Raw genomic sequence first — 16,546 nt, forward strand, 5'->3', positions numbered from 1 at the left:
TAGCACCAGGGTCTACATCCATCCAGCACCCTCCTAACTCATACTTAGCTACTATTATTTTTTATCTCCTTAGAAGTGAACTGGTTAAAAAAAGAAAAAGTCTCCTAACTGAATAGTCTTTATCATTTGTCATTGATGAGCTACAGCTTCAACGTTGTTGTCAACCGAGTTACCTGTTTGGAGCAACAGCTACAGAGCACCAGAATCCTCCACCCGAGGACTGTCCAACCCGGACTATGTCCAGCTTCATAGCTCCAGAGGTCAAAAAATTTGTGGTGTGGGACTACGTTGTTTTTGCAGCGCTATTTTTAGTATGTGCTAGCATCGGAATCTTTTTTGCAGTTAAAGAGAGGAAAAAGAAAACCTCAAAAGAATTCTTGGTGGGTGGCAGACAGATGACGTGTGGACCTATAGCCTTCTCGCTCACATCAAGCTTCATGTCAGCAGTGACTGTTCTGGGGACACCCTCCGAAGTCTATCGCTATGGGGCATCCTTTGTGCTCTTCTTCCTTTCATATGCGCTGGTCATCATTTTCACTGCTGAACTTTTTCTACCTGTATTTTACAGATCTGGCATTACAAGCACTTATGAGGTAAGTAAAATCCATGAATAAAATAAAAGGCACTATTCTAACATAAAAGTCAGTATCATGCCTATAGATACTTTTAGAGAAAAATCTGACAGAAGAATTTCTGCAGCATTTCACAGAACAAATGTATTGATACGTTAATTAGAATAATGCAACCTGTTTCTAAAACTAACTAGTTATTTATGTTGCAAAAGCTGAGAGCACAAACTGAGGGTCAGAGCTCCTGTTATACATATATAACAAAGACAGCATAAGGGTTTAACATAAACACCAAATTAAATTACAGCTGGAAAATAACTGAAGTGTACCTAAATGCTTCTGATCTTATAAGTAACTATTTCACTCTGGTTGAGAGAGCAGGTATTAAAGACAGACTTTAAGAATAATAATCAATAGTATCCAGTTCAAACTCTGTCTACATCTGGCAGTTCAGCCCAATTTACTTTAAAAGTGGACTATTAGATATCTAAAACACTGAGGTGGGAAGAAGGGATAAAGAGGAAGATGGTGGGTCTCTTTCAGAAAAATAATAAAATAGTCAGGGCTGGGTAATTAATTCAGGGATTCTCTAAGAAATTAAATAAACAACCTCTAAATTGGCTATGCATTTTGCCTGGCATTCCTCCTAGAACACATTATTTGCTTCATATGACAGATCAGTAGTTAAAAAATAAAAATCAGTAGTCCTCGTGATGTTACTGCTAACAGCACAGCGCACAGCCCTTATCATCTGCACGCCCACGGGGCGGCTACAGAGCATTTGGGAATAGCTTTTTAGTCACTTTAATCAGCTGTCACAAATTTGGTTGCTCCCGTTTGTGGGCAGTTTCAACTAAGCAAGAATGGGAGGAAGAAAGCCAGGTTAGTTCACGAGTGAGTAAGGCTGCTCACGTTCTTCAAGCCCGAACCCAAGGGAGGGCTTTGGGCAAACAGCTCTGCCTGGGTATTTCGTAATACTCCGGTTACAGATTAGAAAAGAGAAAAACTGACCATCCATTCCCATTGCCCCAGGTAACTGCATTTTTTTGGCTGGTTTTAATGCAAGATCAGAGAATGAATTTCTTTTCTCATCTGAACTACTGAAGGTGTCATCGTAGCCAGAGTCCCTCCAAGGTGGCTCTGCTGGCTTCAGGTGTCATTTTTAGAAACAAGTCACAGAAATCAGCTATTGACTCGTATGGCAGACCGTAGTGCTTATTATGCAAGAGGCACAAGAAAGATGAACATAAACGAAATTAATAAGAAAGAAGCTGCTTTGGAAGTACCGTGCCCAGAGACTTGTAAAAGAGGTACAGCCTCTGCCTGGCATCTGGTGGCCAGCACAGGGGCTACGGCCCAAGGGGAGACCCCAGCCCACCCAAGGCGGCGTGAGAGGCTGCCATGGGGTTAGCAATGCCCACTTCATTTTTGTAGTGATAATGATTTAATTTCTTTTTTTGGTCAACTCTACAGAGAGACTCCAGGTGGTGACTCCGGCTTAAAATCTGGGCTCTTGGGGCTAGAGATCTATTCACTTCTGCAGCTGTGCAGTACTGGGCAACACCTCTCTACATCCACCTGGAAGTCCCCAAAGACTCCACTTGCCTCTCCATACCAATGACACACAGATTTGGCTTTAGACTGAGACAGAGGGAAGGGAGAAAGCCAGCTTAGCTCCAGCACCGCAGAACTAGGTTGCTGCTTCTCCACCTGCCCTACCACATCTGTCACTACAGGAGTCCTATTCCTCCTAGAGATGACCCCAGGTTTCCCCTTTAACATAGTTGGATGATATTTTCATTTGAAATTTGAAATTGCTTTTCTTTGTAGCCCTTGGGCTTTGTCATTTATTCCTAATCAAGAGCAGATACTAACCGCAGAAACCCAACATACAACTTCAGGTACATGCTACTGATGAGAAGACTTCTTAAATGTAATTATTGCTATGTGTAATAACAACTATGCTGTCCTGCTCATTACTCACAGTAGCAGAGCCAGATGTCAGTAATTTTACTTGCACAACAAGCTGTTACTCAGAGTGAACAGAAGGTTAATAGCTATGTCACAAACGCTACACATGCAATTCAGCAAGATTCCTCTTTTCCCTAGTATTTGGAGTTAAGATTTAACAAGATGGTCCGTTTTGCTGCAACATTGATCTACATCCTGCAAACGGTAAGAGGACATCGGCTTTTTGCTAATTTCACTCAACATTTATTTTGACAGACTAGTCTTAGACTGCACATTTTTTATAACGAGATGTTTTAATGAGTACGCTTTTAAATTTTTTTCACTTGGACTGAGAAAGTTAAAAAGAAAAAAGGGTTGCTTTCCTAACTTATCCTCTTTAGGACCAAAAATGCCATTTGTGTTGTCTTTGACAACTGGATGTTGTGCTGAACTCTCACAGTTCTCAAACTCTTGGTCTCACTACGTTCCCCTGAAGCCTCTTTCCATGAGTGGGTTCTGTCATTCTTGAGAAGCCAGATGAGCTGTACTGGGTGCTTTTAGTTCACCAGTCACCTGCCTATGTCAATGGGGATAAAGCTATCCTGTTTGAAGCTGCTGCATGTGGCATCATCTTAGCAAGGGGTAAAATAAGTACTAGGAAGACAGATAATGGCTCTTCTATCAGAACGGAATTAAAACAAAGGCTTTTGTTTTGTAAAGGCTGAAACAGAAAGCCACACACAATACAATCTGATCTAAAGAAATCCCTAGAGCTGGTATTTCGCTCTGAGCGCCACCCTAAATAGAAGCCTTATCGCTGAGTAGTCACATAAATGGTTTTTTATCAACTTTTTCTCTCCTTCAGATCCTTTACACAGGAATAGTGGTTTATGCTCCATCACTGGCACTCAACCAAGGTGAGTTCCCATACCACGCTATGTGGCTACCTCAAATAACCACACCACAAGACAATCAGAATAAATGAAGTGAGGAAAAATAGATAAAGAAATCTAACAAAAAAAAATTCTTCGGAAGTTCTGTAAAAAGTTTTTGCCTGCACCTTGTAGCTCTGCGTTGCCGACTCCCCCGATCTCTCTCCCACATCAGTATGTCAGCAGGAGCCCCATATTTGCTGTCCTGCTCTCCTTTGCACTCAGTAACCACTTGAAGAGGTGAGCAACGAGCAATTTCTCAACATCCTGACAAAGTTCACAGGACAAGCTGACGACCCAAGACCATACCCTGTACTTTGCTTGCCCCCTTCCCTGCCTCCCACCATCAGGTTCCCATGGGCAGAACCTCACTCCCTGGAGCGGAGCTGAATGCCGTGCTGCTCTCCATCCGTGCCCTGCTGCGATTAACCTTCATGAACCAGGCAGGCGGCACCCATCATGATGGATAGGATTAGTAATGTCACTGGAATCACCGTGACCCAACTCCTGATTTCACCAAAAATCGATTGAGAAGAGACTGGGAGGCTCTTTTCATTTTTTAACATCTGAGTTGCCTCCAGTTTGTCCAGCTCCACCTCTCACCCAGCGTCGAGCCTCCTTCCTCTGGAGCTCAACCACATTTTACGTGACAGTTCACGTTCATTATCAGGCCATACTAATTTTGCTAATAAGAGAACCTTTAAAAATAGATTTTCTCTCACAAACTATGCCTGGCGGGAAACACTACAATATGAGCCCACTTAAAGTTTGTACAGCCTGAGCAAAGTACATTTATGAAGCAAGATGAACATGAAAAATCATTTTAATGCACTACATACCAGCATTAATCTGCTCCTAGATGCAGGGAATGGAACATAGTTTGGTGTTGGTTTGTTTCGTGTGTTTTTTTCCCGTCAAAATTCTTTGGAAATCTCTGAAGAACTTGATCTCACTAGAGAAAATACTTGACTAAGAACCAAAGGAAAGCATTGCTTATAAAGTTGCGTCCCTTAGGAATGTTGTTTACGCTTTGTGCAATTCTTCTTAGGTATTACTTTTGTGCACTTAAAAGTAAGTTAAATCCAATTTGCAAGAAAAAACCAATGCAAACCAGTATCCAGTAATGTTAGGAAACCTGAACAATCCAGCAAAGCTCCTAATAGACACACAGAAAAAAAATTACTCCCATCCTTTTAAGGCTGAAGGATCATAGCTTTCTGTTACCATCCATATGGCCTACCATCATGTCACTAACCATTTGGTTTTCTTTGGTTTCGCAGTGACTGGATTTGATCTCTGGGGCTCTGTAGCTGCAACAGGAATTGTCTGCACTTTCTATTGCACTCTGGTACGTAACAGGCACAACCGAACAGCTGGAACACAGATTGCTCATTCCACCATCCACAGGCTATCACAGAAGGGCGGCTTCTAAATACAGTCCAAGTGACCAAAGTTTAAAGTAAGAGAACACAGAGACAAATTTCTTTTAGATTCTGTGGTATAAGCAAGCCGATTTGGAGGAGAAAAATATTTCCTTTCAAATCCTCTGCTGGATGCCCCCAGGTTTAGCACAGACAGCTTGAGGCAGAGTCCTGATAAGGAGGCAATAACCTTCCCCTGCCATACTAAATCTTTTGAGAACATGACTCTTATCTTTTACAAGTTATAAACTGAAAAACACTGTAATGAGAAATGTGCCTCTGATGTCACCCCAGATCAAGAAGAGGGTGATAAAACCTAGGAAGGATGATCAACAAGTCATAGAGAGCTTTGCTTCTGAGTGGAAGCAACAGGAGACTCTGGATTACAAAAAAAAGATAAAACAGGGCAATGGAAGGGGCAGAGCCCTGGGGCTTGGGACACCACCTCATTTCTGTTCTCATTACCACTAATGAATTTTCTCAGTGTTTTGGTCCACCCTTGCTGTAAACACTTGTGTTGCTCTAGTACAAATTTGATCAAATATGAGAGTAGCTATGGGAGAAAGCTGGACTGCAGACTGGCCACAGCTATTTTTCTGTGTTAGGCAAATCATGGGTCCCTGGGCTCTGAGAAGCAGAGTGCTATGGCAAGTACCAACAGCTTGTGTTCCCTAAGCTTTTCCACACCAGGATATATTTTTCCAATACATACAAAGGAGGCAGGAAAAAAAAGCGTTTAACTGGATGTCAAGTATTTTTATATGACTGCGGACAAAGAACAGAGGCCACATCATTTTCTCACCTCTAAAAATAGAGTTTTCACCGGAGAATCCAAAGTTTAAGCATTGTCCCAAATTCCTAGATGCTATGCATCCAGCTCACCAGCTCCTGAAATAAGGGGTCTTTCTACCTTTCACTGTACTTGAAGAGCGGGAAGAAGATGAGAGCGTACAGTCTCTGTTTGTTTTAGGGAGGATTAAAAGCTGTCGTCTGGACAGACGCATTTCAAATGATTGTCATGGTGGCTGGCTTCGTGGCGGTTTTGATTCGAGGAACTACTCTGAACGGAGGATCGACCAAGGTCTGGGAAGATGCTTATGAAGGATCACGGCTGAGCATATTTGAGTAAGAAACAAACGGTGCAAACTTTCTCCTTTTGCATACTTAATGTTTATAAACCCCACCCTTACTAAGACAAAAACCCCTCAGGCTTGTTACTCTACTACCAGTGAACAGCTGCGGTGACTCCCAGAAGCCATTCCCTGTTTCTTTGGTTCTTGGGAATGCAGTTGTCCTTCAAGAGGCCAACCCCTCTTTCTGTTACCCTCTTTGAAGAAACCAAAGCCCCGCTGAACTGGAAGGGAACTTGCCCATTTTTCTTTCTGTAGGTACAAACACCCCCCAATTATTCCTTCCAATTGCCTCTTTAATTTCCCACTCATAAAGCTGGCACTTCATTTTAAGTACACTCACCACGGCAGCTAGCAGCGATGCGCTGGGACAGAAAACTGACCTTCCTTTGGCTGTTTGTGGCGCTGACTGAAAAGTTCATTGATCAAGGCAATTCACTGACAGAATCTAGCAGCAAGGTCAAATGTTATCTGCTGTACCTATCAAGGTTAGGAGAATTGCAGAAAACAGATGTGAGACAGAAAGAGGTGCTTGTACTGGTTAGAATTACTGAGTAATGAAGTTTCATTGTTAAAAAGATAACACTGCAGCTGAAGCAATTTCTTGTAAGGGAAATCACACATCGTGATGATTTAACAGAGTTGGGAAGATTTTAAGAGTTTAGTGACTGGCTTTGCTCCTCGCAAAGGACAAGGTCCCAGGCAGGTTGGCTTGGAGGTTCCACAGGTCTGTTGCTGCAGTATGACACAAATCTGAAATCTGAGCATAAGCAGCCTTATAGGTGTGATTTATCCCAATTAATTGATCCTCTGACTGAGCGTGCATGATATATGTTTATCCTTGACTTGATAGTAATGTGTTCCAATATAAAAGTTTAACACCACCCCCACCCCACCCCCAATTTCCAAACCTGAACACATTAGATGTTTGTGCTGGAAAACAGTATTACTGATACAGTATTTCTGATTCAGAGGGTAGGACATACCAGATAGTTCTCAAAAATCACCTACCTCTTGCTAAATAAATGTGTGCTTAAATAAGTGAACTGAACTGCTTCTTTCTCTCTTCTAGTTTTGATGTTGACCCTTTGAGACGACATACCTTTTGGACGATTGTTATTGGGGGAACATTTACATGGCTAGGGCTCTATGGAGTTAATCAGTCCACAATACAGAGATGCATTTCTTGCAAATCGGAAAAGCATGCTAAACTGTAAGTTGCCTGTCACTAAACTATCCCAACAATCAAATGTATTGGCATAGAATTATACTAAGTTTGTTATTTATGTTAAATAAGTATCGGAATCCTGTTGGGTAGTAGTAAGCTAGTTGTGCTCTGATTGTCTTACACCCTCTGGCTCTAAATGCTGTAAGTAAATGCAGGAAGAACAGGTAGCTATCTACCTCTTGCAGTTGATTAATTTGGGGTCAGGCTGCCAATGTAATCCTTGGAAGCAAGAGTATGGAAGAGATGCCCACGCAGAAGCTGTGCTATCTACAGCTTCATTAGAAAAGTGATTATTGATTTAATGGGGCACTATAGTACAAGGCGTTATCTAAATAAAGTTAAGTTAATAAGTTCTTAAATTATACAGCTTAAGAATAATTAGAATCAACATTAAAGAACCAAGTGAAACTTTACAATATAGACATATAGGTCTCCAGCCTGCTACATTCTTCCAGTTCAGCATCAGTATGTGCACAGCTAGACACGTTTTACTAAGGAACCAGATTTTTTTCATACGCCTAGCACCAAGTGCTTGCCTACTTGGCTAGAGCATAAAGGTGGCAATGTTTTCCTTCTTCAAACAGTTAGCTTTTTTGCTAGCTGCAATCACACTCATTTTTCTTAGGATCGTAACAGTTTATATGAATTTATCCTGTAGAAAACTCAGTCTCTGAAAAGCGTTTGGAGGTCACAATAGTGAAAACACCAACAGTAAAAAGTTCTGAAAGACCTTCAGGTCCCAGTAGCACAGCTCTGAACTGCCCCTTGCAAGAGACCTCGCATGAAGCGATGCTCTAATGTAAGGTAGGCTAAATAAAACTGGGCAGCTCTCAGGTCCCCAACCGCAGCCACACGGCCTCCCCAGAAGATAGCGTCAGCCACAGCCAGCTCGTGGACTAGTGAAAAATACCCAAGCGGCTTACTTTGCACGGTGATGCCGCAGCCCCAACAGAATCCACCAAACCAACACTTTGCTGGGCTTAAAGGGGGAGCAGCCAGAACAACTCCCCACAGGCAAAACTGCTCTGAAGGGGACAGAGGGACAGACCCAGAGCTCGGTGCAGCCCGTTCCACATACAATTTACTGCTTTCTCACAGCTGTACAGTTACTCAGAACCTTTACCCTTGCCCTATACCATAAAGCAGCTGTATTTTTCCATTTTTATTTATTTATTTTTTTAAATCAGAACTATGTACCATTTCTTATCCTGGTTATGCCTTTAAGAAATTACATAGCCAGCTTTCAATTATATAGCTAGCTTTGATTCAGGTCTCTCCCTTAAAATTTAGAAATAACTAACTTCAAACAGCTTTTCTATATTTTTCTTGTATTCAACAGTTTCTCTCCTTTGTTCCAGGGCACTTTACCTGAATTTACTGGGGCTTTGGACAGTCCTGGTGTGTGCAGTATTTTGTGGTTTGGTGATGTACACTCATTACAAGAGTTGTGACCCTTGGACTGCTGATTTCATTTCAGCACCTGATCAGGTACAGATACCCCTTACCATCACGGGGAGCTGCTTTGGGCTCAGACACAGCACATATTGAGACAGCTGAAAATCTATTGTAATTCTATATGTCCTGTCAGCACTCAGGCACCAAGGCAGTTGCCGAATCAGGGCTAGAATATATATATATATTCTGGCACTCTGACAGCACCAACCAGATTTTTGCCAAATGACATCGCCTTTGCTCGAAATCTGGCACCTTTTGTTAGTTGGAACGAACACACAATTTAACCGTGTGCTCAAAAGTAGCTACTTCTCTTCCATTATACAGGAAAATATGAACTAATTGCTCGTGTTGCTCTTGTGCTCCTTCCACCCCAGCTCATGCCGTATTTTGTTATGGACATCTTTTCTTCGATGCCAGGAGTCCCAGGACTGTTCGTTGCCTGTGCATTCAGTGGAACGCTAAGGTCTGTGAATCTGGAACGATGTTTTAGCTGCGGACAACTGATTTCTTGAGGACCCAGACTGAGGTCAAAACATGAAACCTCAGAAAAGCCCAGCTTGTTTTTCGGAGAATCTTCTAGGAAGCAGCAGTTGCATTACATGAATGCCAAAGTCTAGCTACACTTCTCCAGTATCTTTATCCCAAGTACATTTTTGACTAACGCTTCAGTACAGACAAAAGGGTAGGAAAAGTGAGCTCAGCTTCCCACAATCCCTTTGGAGCTGTGCACGGTGAAGTGGCCTTTACACAACCTGACCGCCAGAACACCCCAGCGAGGGACAGGGAGCTTCCCAGCACATCTGTCCGTACATGAAGCGGAGTTAGACTAGGAAAAGAAATGTCTGCATAGAGGAGTTTTAGAACTTCTTTTGAACTTTGGGAGGTGCTGCCAGCTACTGTAGTTTCTACCCTTTCCAGGCCAAGCACCAGCACTGCACAGAACATTAGAGAGAGAGAAGAATCAAGTTCACACTAACTTTATGGCATTTGCATAACACCAGTCTGCAACAAGCTGTTTCGAAAGACTTGTATCTACAGAAAAACCAAGACAGTGCTAACCTTTAAATGGTCCCTTCCAACCCAAATTATTCTATGATTCTATTCCATGAAAACTGGGGAGAAGAAAAAAAACACCACCAAGAAAGACCCCACATAAAAGGCACCAACTGCTCCTGGCAGGAGAACAGAGTAAGGGGGACCGAACGCTGTGCTGTAGGCACTGACACTGCCATGCTATCACTACAGATGTGCAGAGAATGTATTCACCAGACACAGGTTCACTCACCCAGCTAAGAGGGTCAGACTATTCCATATTTTTCAGTTATGACAGAAAACAACAGGCATCTTGTAGAGGAACAGGGTATCAGTAGCGGTCACTGCACATCCTTTAATTTGCAAGGGAGTAAATTTTTTATTCTAGAACATATGTATATTCTTAATGTCTTTGCAGATTGCTAAACCCAAGGGTCAGTTAGGATGAGTTTCTATCTTGTTCTGTGCCAGCATGAAGCAGAACCCCCCACAATCGCAGAAGGGACAGAAACCTCTCCAGCATCAGCAGCACGTGTGAAAAATAGTATAAGATGTACAGTTCTTGAAGAGTGTTATCGTTGAAAAAGAGGAAGCATTTCTTTATAAATACAACTTTGTTAAGTACATAGAAGGCAATATAATCTGAAATATTCTTCTCCTTTCTACAGCACGGTAGCTGCCAGTATCAATGCTTTAGCAACTGTTACCTTTGAAGACTTGGTCAAGAAAGGTTTCCCAAACCTCTCTGAGAAGATGAGTACATGGATCAGCAAAGGCTTATGTAAGTACCCCAGATGGTATCCATTTCTTTAATGGCAAAGATGCTCATCCCCCCAGTTACTATCCCTATAGAAAAAAATAGGGCAGGATTGTATATACTCTGAGCCTTGAGAGTCTCAGATTCCCGACTGTCTCCAAGAGCAGTTCTGTGAGTAGTGAAGGGCACTGTCTGGAGACACCTTCAGAAACACACTCAAGCTTTGGAAATCTCCACAGAAACATAACCCTTTGTAAGCTGTCAGGATGAATGCCAGCCTAATGTTTCAGTAAAATTAAGCGTGGGTACTATACGGTACAGAAACAAACCTAGACCACCACTCAAAATCCTTGGAAAAGTTTAATCTACTGAAAATATTGGAGGACACTCTGGGATCTTCTTTACGATACAGAGAGAATATCAGTGTAGTTATTAACGCATTACTCTACAGTGGAATTATTAAATTATTTTTTATAGTAGTACAGTAAGACTTTTCTATTCAAACAGAGTATTGCATAAGAATGTTGTTCAGCTTTTCAGAGAAAAGCAGAAATGTAAAAAAGGCAAATGAAAACTAGGTCGTTAACACATCAATTGTCCAAAGTGGTTTGAAATTCCAAGATACTTTTTACAAATATTGCAGTAATATCATAACCCTTTAAAAGTTCCGTAACAACATCATAACCATTTATTAATGTTCGTAAAGATCACAGAAGAGCCAAGCCAATACTTCCTCCATCTCTGCAACTGTCTCAGCCTGCTCTGTTACTGCTGTTCCACTTACTACTTAGTTTTTGCACTCGGGACCCAGAAAGACAGACAATTTTTACCTCTGACACTATGCTCTGCTAGCCCATAAGATAAGTTTGGGTTGGCTTTACTCAAGACTGTTACATACAGAATTTTGTCTACCACAAAGTTAATACTGATGCCAAAGGAAGAAAGCCATGTTGTTTATCGTTGCCTAATTCATTCCTTAGATTATTTTAAGTGTTACTTCAAGGCAACAAAAACATTTCTGCACGAGGCATAACTTGCAAATTAATTTCACTGCTAAATTCTGCTTCATAAGAAAACCCAACCAACCAAAATCCCAACGAGACTTCATGCAAGACACGGCTGGGTGCTTGATGGTCATTGTGTTAAAACATCAGAGCGCTAATTCGTCCATGCTGCCTGGTCACTTCAGACACCAGATGAATTACAAATTGTCCACACCATTAACCAGCACGACCAACCTCGCTGCCTGACCTTTTCCAGGTATATTATACGGTGTCCTGTGTACTTCGATGGCTGCAGCGGCATCGCTGCTGGGAGGAGTTGTACAGGTATCTATTGCCTCCAAAATATGGTGAACTGAACACAAATCAACAGAAACACAATGCACTGAACAACTAATGCTGAAGCCCTGAGGACTACTAGATTATGCAAACAACTTCTATGGACACTCTCCTGAGGGGCATAATTATGGGGGATGGCAAAAAAAATCATAAATCCCCCAACTCCTTCACCATTTACTCGCTGTTGGGAAAAATATTGAATGTGATCATCTCTTTAATTACACACTGAAATCACTGCTGGTCCCTTCTTCCCCACCATTTCCTGAAAATTACAGAGCAAACCCAGAGCTGCCACGCTCCCTGCAGCTGCTGTGCTAAGCTACTTTCTCTGCCCATATCCACAGGCTTCCCTCTCCATCCATGGGATGTGTGGCGGACCCATGCTGGGATTATTTACCCTGGGAATTGTGTTTCCTTGTGCTAACTGGAAGGTAAAAAAAAAAAAAAAAATCCTGATCAAAAAGAAAAATCTTTTGGACTCTTTTGGTTAAAACTCAACCTTGAAAATTGTTTGGGTTTTTTGTGTTTAGTCTCAGAGCTGCTTTTCAGATTTAGAGCATGAGGAGTCCAAGATCTGTTTATAGGTCCCTTTTCACTGTCTGAATTAAACCCACTTGAATTTAACTCTACCCGACTGTGGAATAATTGGTGATTAGATCCACATGAGAGTTTTTTTAAAAAATATTTTTATTTCTGAGTTTCTTCTCTTCAATTAAAAAGAAAAAAATAGTAAACACTCACCCCAGCCTATCTTTGCCTTGGGACACACAGGATGATTTCAATTGCTCTGCCTTTACTAACTCCAGCAAAACATGAGATGAGCTCATCTCATATTGCCCCACCAAGCTCACCCAGAACAAAAACTCAGCTCTGCATTGAGGTTTTGATCATCACAGTTTTCCTCCAACTCTTATTGCTAGAGGACAATAAATCACCGTGCTTTACACCTTGGTCAAGGGAGAACAGAACTGATTTCCAGCAACAGAGCCTGCAACCAGCCATCACCTGCTCCTGCCCCCCACACCCCACGCCCCCCCCCCATTCCCAGGGCAGTGCTCCCCACGCACCAGCTCGAGCAGTGCCTTTCTCCCCCTGCCCAGGGCGCTGTCGGAGGCCTCGTGGCTGGGATCACCTTAGCTTTTTGGGCTGGTACCGGCTCTTTCATTTACCCTGCACCCCCAACAAAGTCCATTCCTCTGCAACTGTCGACTCTCAACTGCACGCTGGCTAACAGCACCGGGGTGCTGACGACGGCGGCGGCTCCCACCGCAGCTCCAGACAGGTATCCTCCCCGCCCGTGCCGCTCGAGCCCGCGTTTTGGCACAGCCGGCAACCGCCGCGCAGTGAGAGCAGCTCATACACCAGCTGCAGCGGGAGCTGCATTTTGCTGGTATAGTCAAGACGCAACTTAAACCGCCCCACTAGTCACTGCTAGCTGCTTTTGTCACCTTCCCACAGGCCTTTGCTGGCGGATACCTGGTACTCCCTGTCCTACCTGTACTTCAGTGCCATCGGCTGCCTGGGCTGTGCCACCACAGGGCTGCTGATTAGCTTTGTAACAGGTTGGTGTTTATATATATATATATATATATATTATTTTTTTTCAAAATGCTTTTGCACAAAAAACTGACTCAACTCTTAAAAAAACTTTTAAAAAGTCCAGCAAGCAGATGATGAGACCCAGACTAGCAGAGGGCAGCGGGCTCCGATCTCGCTCCCCCAACCTCACCACCTGAAGCTCCTGGGGCTCACACCTGGCTGCCTGCAGACTTATGAATCATTATTTTCTCCTTTCAGGACCCACTAAAGGAGAAGATATCCCACCAGTGTTAATTAAGCCAGTGTGCAACCTGTTTTGCTTTTGGTCGGAAAGGCTGAAAGCTTCCCTGTGGTGCGGCGTGCGGCACAGCAGCCAGGAGGTGAGTACCGGACACGTGCCACATGGCGAGCGGGCTAGCTGTCCGCAATTGCTTCTTACAGTTACGCAAGGGATGCTGCATGAGCAACACAGGTTGGAAATGAGACCAGCCAAACCCTACGCAGCGGTGGTCAGGAATAGGTTAATGATTTTCCCTGTTTGTGCAGCACGCAGGGACTTGGGGGTCTCTGGAGAGCAACAGCCCTCAGGATGGCCAGCAGCCCATGAAACGAGGCTGACCTCCCTCCCGCTCTGTCCTCCCCGCTCCAGCAGCCAAATGGGGACAAACCTGTACTTTATCCCTCAGAGATGAGATCATAAGCTAGACCCTCCTCCCACCCAGCACAGACAAAAAGACTTTAGCACTCACATGTCCCTGGAGCTCTCCTGCTGCTGCTGTCCTCATCTTCAGACCCTCTAGGACCACTTCCCCCTTCTAGGACGGCACTTCCAGCCCATCAGGCAGAGCTACAACCACCAACACCTGTGCCGTTCCTGCCCACCACCTCCTCCTCCTCCACCAGCACAGGACCAAGCTTTACCCCAGGTGTCTCAGGGCTTCATAGCTCGTTAACAAGCCATAAAGAACAAGCACCTCGTTTTCTTGCAGTTGTAACAGTTTGCAGAGAAACAACATTGCTCCATCTCAGCAGAACCTGCTAGGTTTAGAGAAGGGACATAAAATGTACGTTTTTAGCTCCTTTGGAGTACTCTACAGGTAGGTTGAAAACTTGAAAGGATTCTTTCAGCTGTAAGACTCACAGTAGTCGGCGATAAGGCAGAAGCTGTCCCTCCGCCCAGCTTGCATTAAGCTTAACATTAAGGTTGATGGTTTAATTGGGAGAGCAGCTGGGGCTCTAGATTTGCTTCAGCTGTTTCACTTGGCTTTTAGGTGCTTCACACAGACTTCAGGTAGAACTTTGCTGGGGAAAAAAAATCTCAATAAAACCAGTTAGACAAAAAAGATCACATATGCACTTATTGCCTTGTATTTACTTAAAATGTAGAATAACAACATTAATTAAGTAGCGGCAGTGTGAAACCAGTGAGGCAAGTGTGGACAGACAAAAAAAAAATCAATCCGCTAAAATATGCAGATGACTATGCAAATGAAAAACAAAATCTAAGTGGCTGGGAATGCACCAAGGGCACGTTTTAAGACTTTTACATGAGGGAAAGAGTTGTGAAAAGTTGTTTGTGTTGCTTTTACCAAAGACTTTCCATGGGGGAATTAGAAAACCAGCAGTTGCTTATGGAGGGGACACACACTAAAGAGTGCCTGTTGGTGGGTAGGACAGGCTTTTTATGTAGTGAAGTAACTGCTCAGATCTATAAGAAAAAATGTCAAATGCAAAAAGATACCCTTCAAACAAAGGAAAAACCTAGTGAATACAAGCTTCAAACTACTATTTTTTTGTCCTTTTTTTTTCAGGTGGACTTTGAAAAAAATCTGCCTAAAGTTATTGCGAATAAAACTGGATCAGATGACGTCTTCAAGAATAAAACCAAAGAAAACAAACGCCAGTTCCCTGATTACAATCCCAAGGAAAAATCCTATACTAATATGAGCAAAGAATCTCGCCTCTAGAACCTGAGGGGCAAGGGACATTTAATCAAACTTTATTTCTCCAGCTTCAGAAATGAAGAGCTTTTTTTATCACATTTACCAGCTTGTAGATGAGCGAGGGGGAACAATTGCTCTCTATAGCAATAAAGGCCAGATTTTTATTTAGGAATTTCATGACAGACCTGGGAAATCATCGGACAATGGGGTTTTGGAAGTACTGTTATTTCAGAAGAAATGTTTCCTGAATCTTGTCATGGAAGCTCCTGCCCAGGAGTAGCTGCAATACGTCTGTGTCACACGCTCTGTTCAGTAACTAGTCATCGAAGGAGAACGTGCAAAGGTGAACTGGAGATAAAGCGAGACTGCAGAGAAGGTTCTGAGGTCTCTCACCAAGGTGAGACTGTGAACTGCCCTCTGATGGAGGGGACAGGAGGGAGGTCAAGCTGAGCTAATCTCCCCCTGTTCCTAAGTATTGCAAAAAGCCTCCTCACAGGAACATTGTATAGACCAGACTGGTCTTCTAGTGACTGAGTTAATTGTGTTTGATTCCTCTGTGGAACTCAGGTTTCTTTACAATGTCTCATTGTAAAAGCTATAGGAGAGAGTAACAAGTTTTCCTCTGAATTCAGGATAGTTCTTTACCTGTGTTAGCCTTGGAAAGACATCCTTTCAGCTCAAAAAGATCCATCTACTACCTTTATGCAATAAAGAAAATAAAATGACATTTGGTGATGATGCCTCCTAATTGATAATCCATGCTGAATTTTGAAAAATGATACATAATTAGGCAAAACAGTCTGTCCCATAAAATGTCATTGAAGAAGGTACCTAGTCTACCAAGCGCTCTGTTTCAGTGAAACACATTTCCTCTAAAATTTGCCTGTTGTAACTTAACAGACCACTTCTCACCTTGATAAACTTTTGGATGTAGTTTTTTGGATGACTATATTTGTCTTTAAACAAAACTCACAACTGAATGGAACAGACTGAATGAAAATACCGAGGACAACTCAGTTATGGACCCAGCGGATATATTTGGCTCATATCCAGAGCCCAGCTGTTGCTTTTGGTTTATCAATGACCATCTTTATTAAGGAGAACTCAGTCAACCTGGTTCTTGAACTTACCTCCCCTGTCTGCGTTCATGCCCCACCTCTGGGAATGGTCTGTAAACGTACTGCCTTGCTTGCACAAGACAGTTTGTCAACCAACTGAGAATTAAGTCAATATTTGTGTTAATCCCTTCT

General features: G+C 42.9%; 1 protein-coding gene across 1 annotated transcript; it reads left to right on the forward strand.

Annotated features, from left to right (window-relative positions):
- Window positions 1–236: 236 nt before the first annotated feature.
- Window positions 237–15,320, forward strand: SLC5A12 (solute carrier family 5 member 12). The gene is made up of 15 exons (XM_040608997.1): window positions 237–593; window positions 2,679–2,744; window positions 3,385–3,436; window positions 4,732–4,799; window positions 5,843–5,997; window positions 7,075–7,215; window positions 8,589–8,718; window positions 9,060–9,148; window positions 10,386–10,498; window positions 11,735–11,802; window positions 12,159–12,245; window positions 12,915–13,096; window positions 13,273–13,376; window positions 13,612–13,733; window positions 15,165–15,320. Exons 1-15 carry the CDS (start codon window positions 237–239, stop codon window positions 15,318–15,320), a joined length of 1,890 nt encoding a protein of 629 aa, XP_040464931.1.
- The last annotated feature ends 1,226 nt before the right edge of the window (window positions 15,321–16,546 follow it).

This window comes from Falco naumanni, chromosome 10 (genome assembly GCF_017639655.2).
Source record: "Falco naumanni isolate bFalNau1 chromosome 10, bFalNau1.pat, whole genome shotgun sequence".
NCBI classification, from domain to species: Eukaryota; Metazoa; Chordata; class Aves; order Falconiformes; family Falconidae; genus Falco; species Falco naumanni.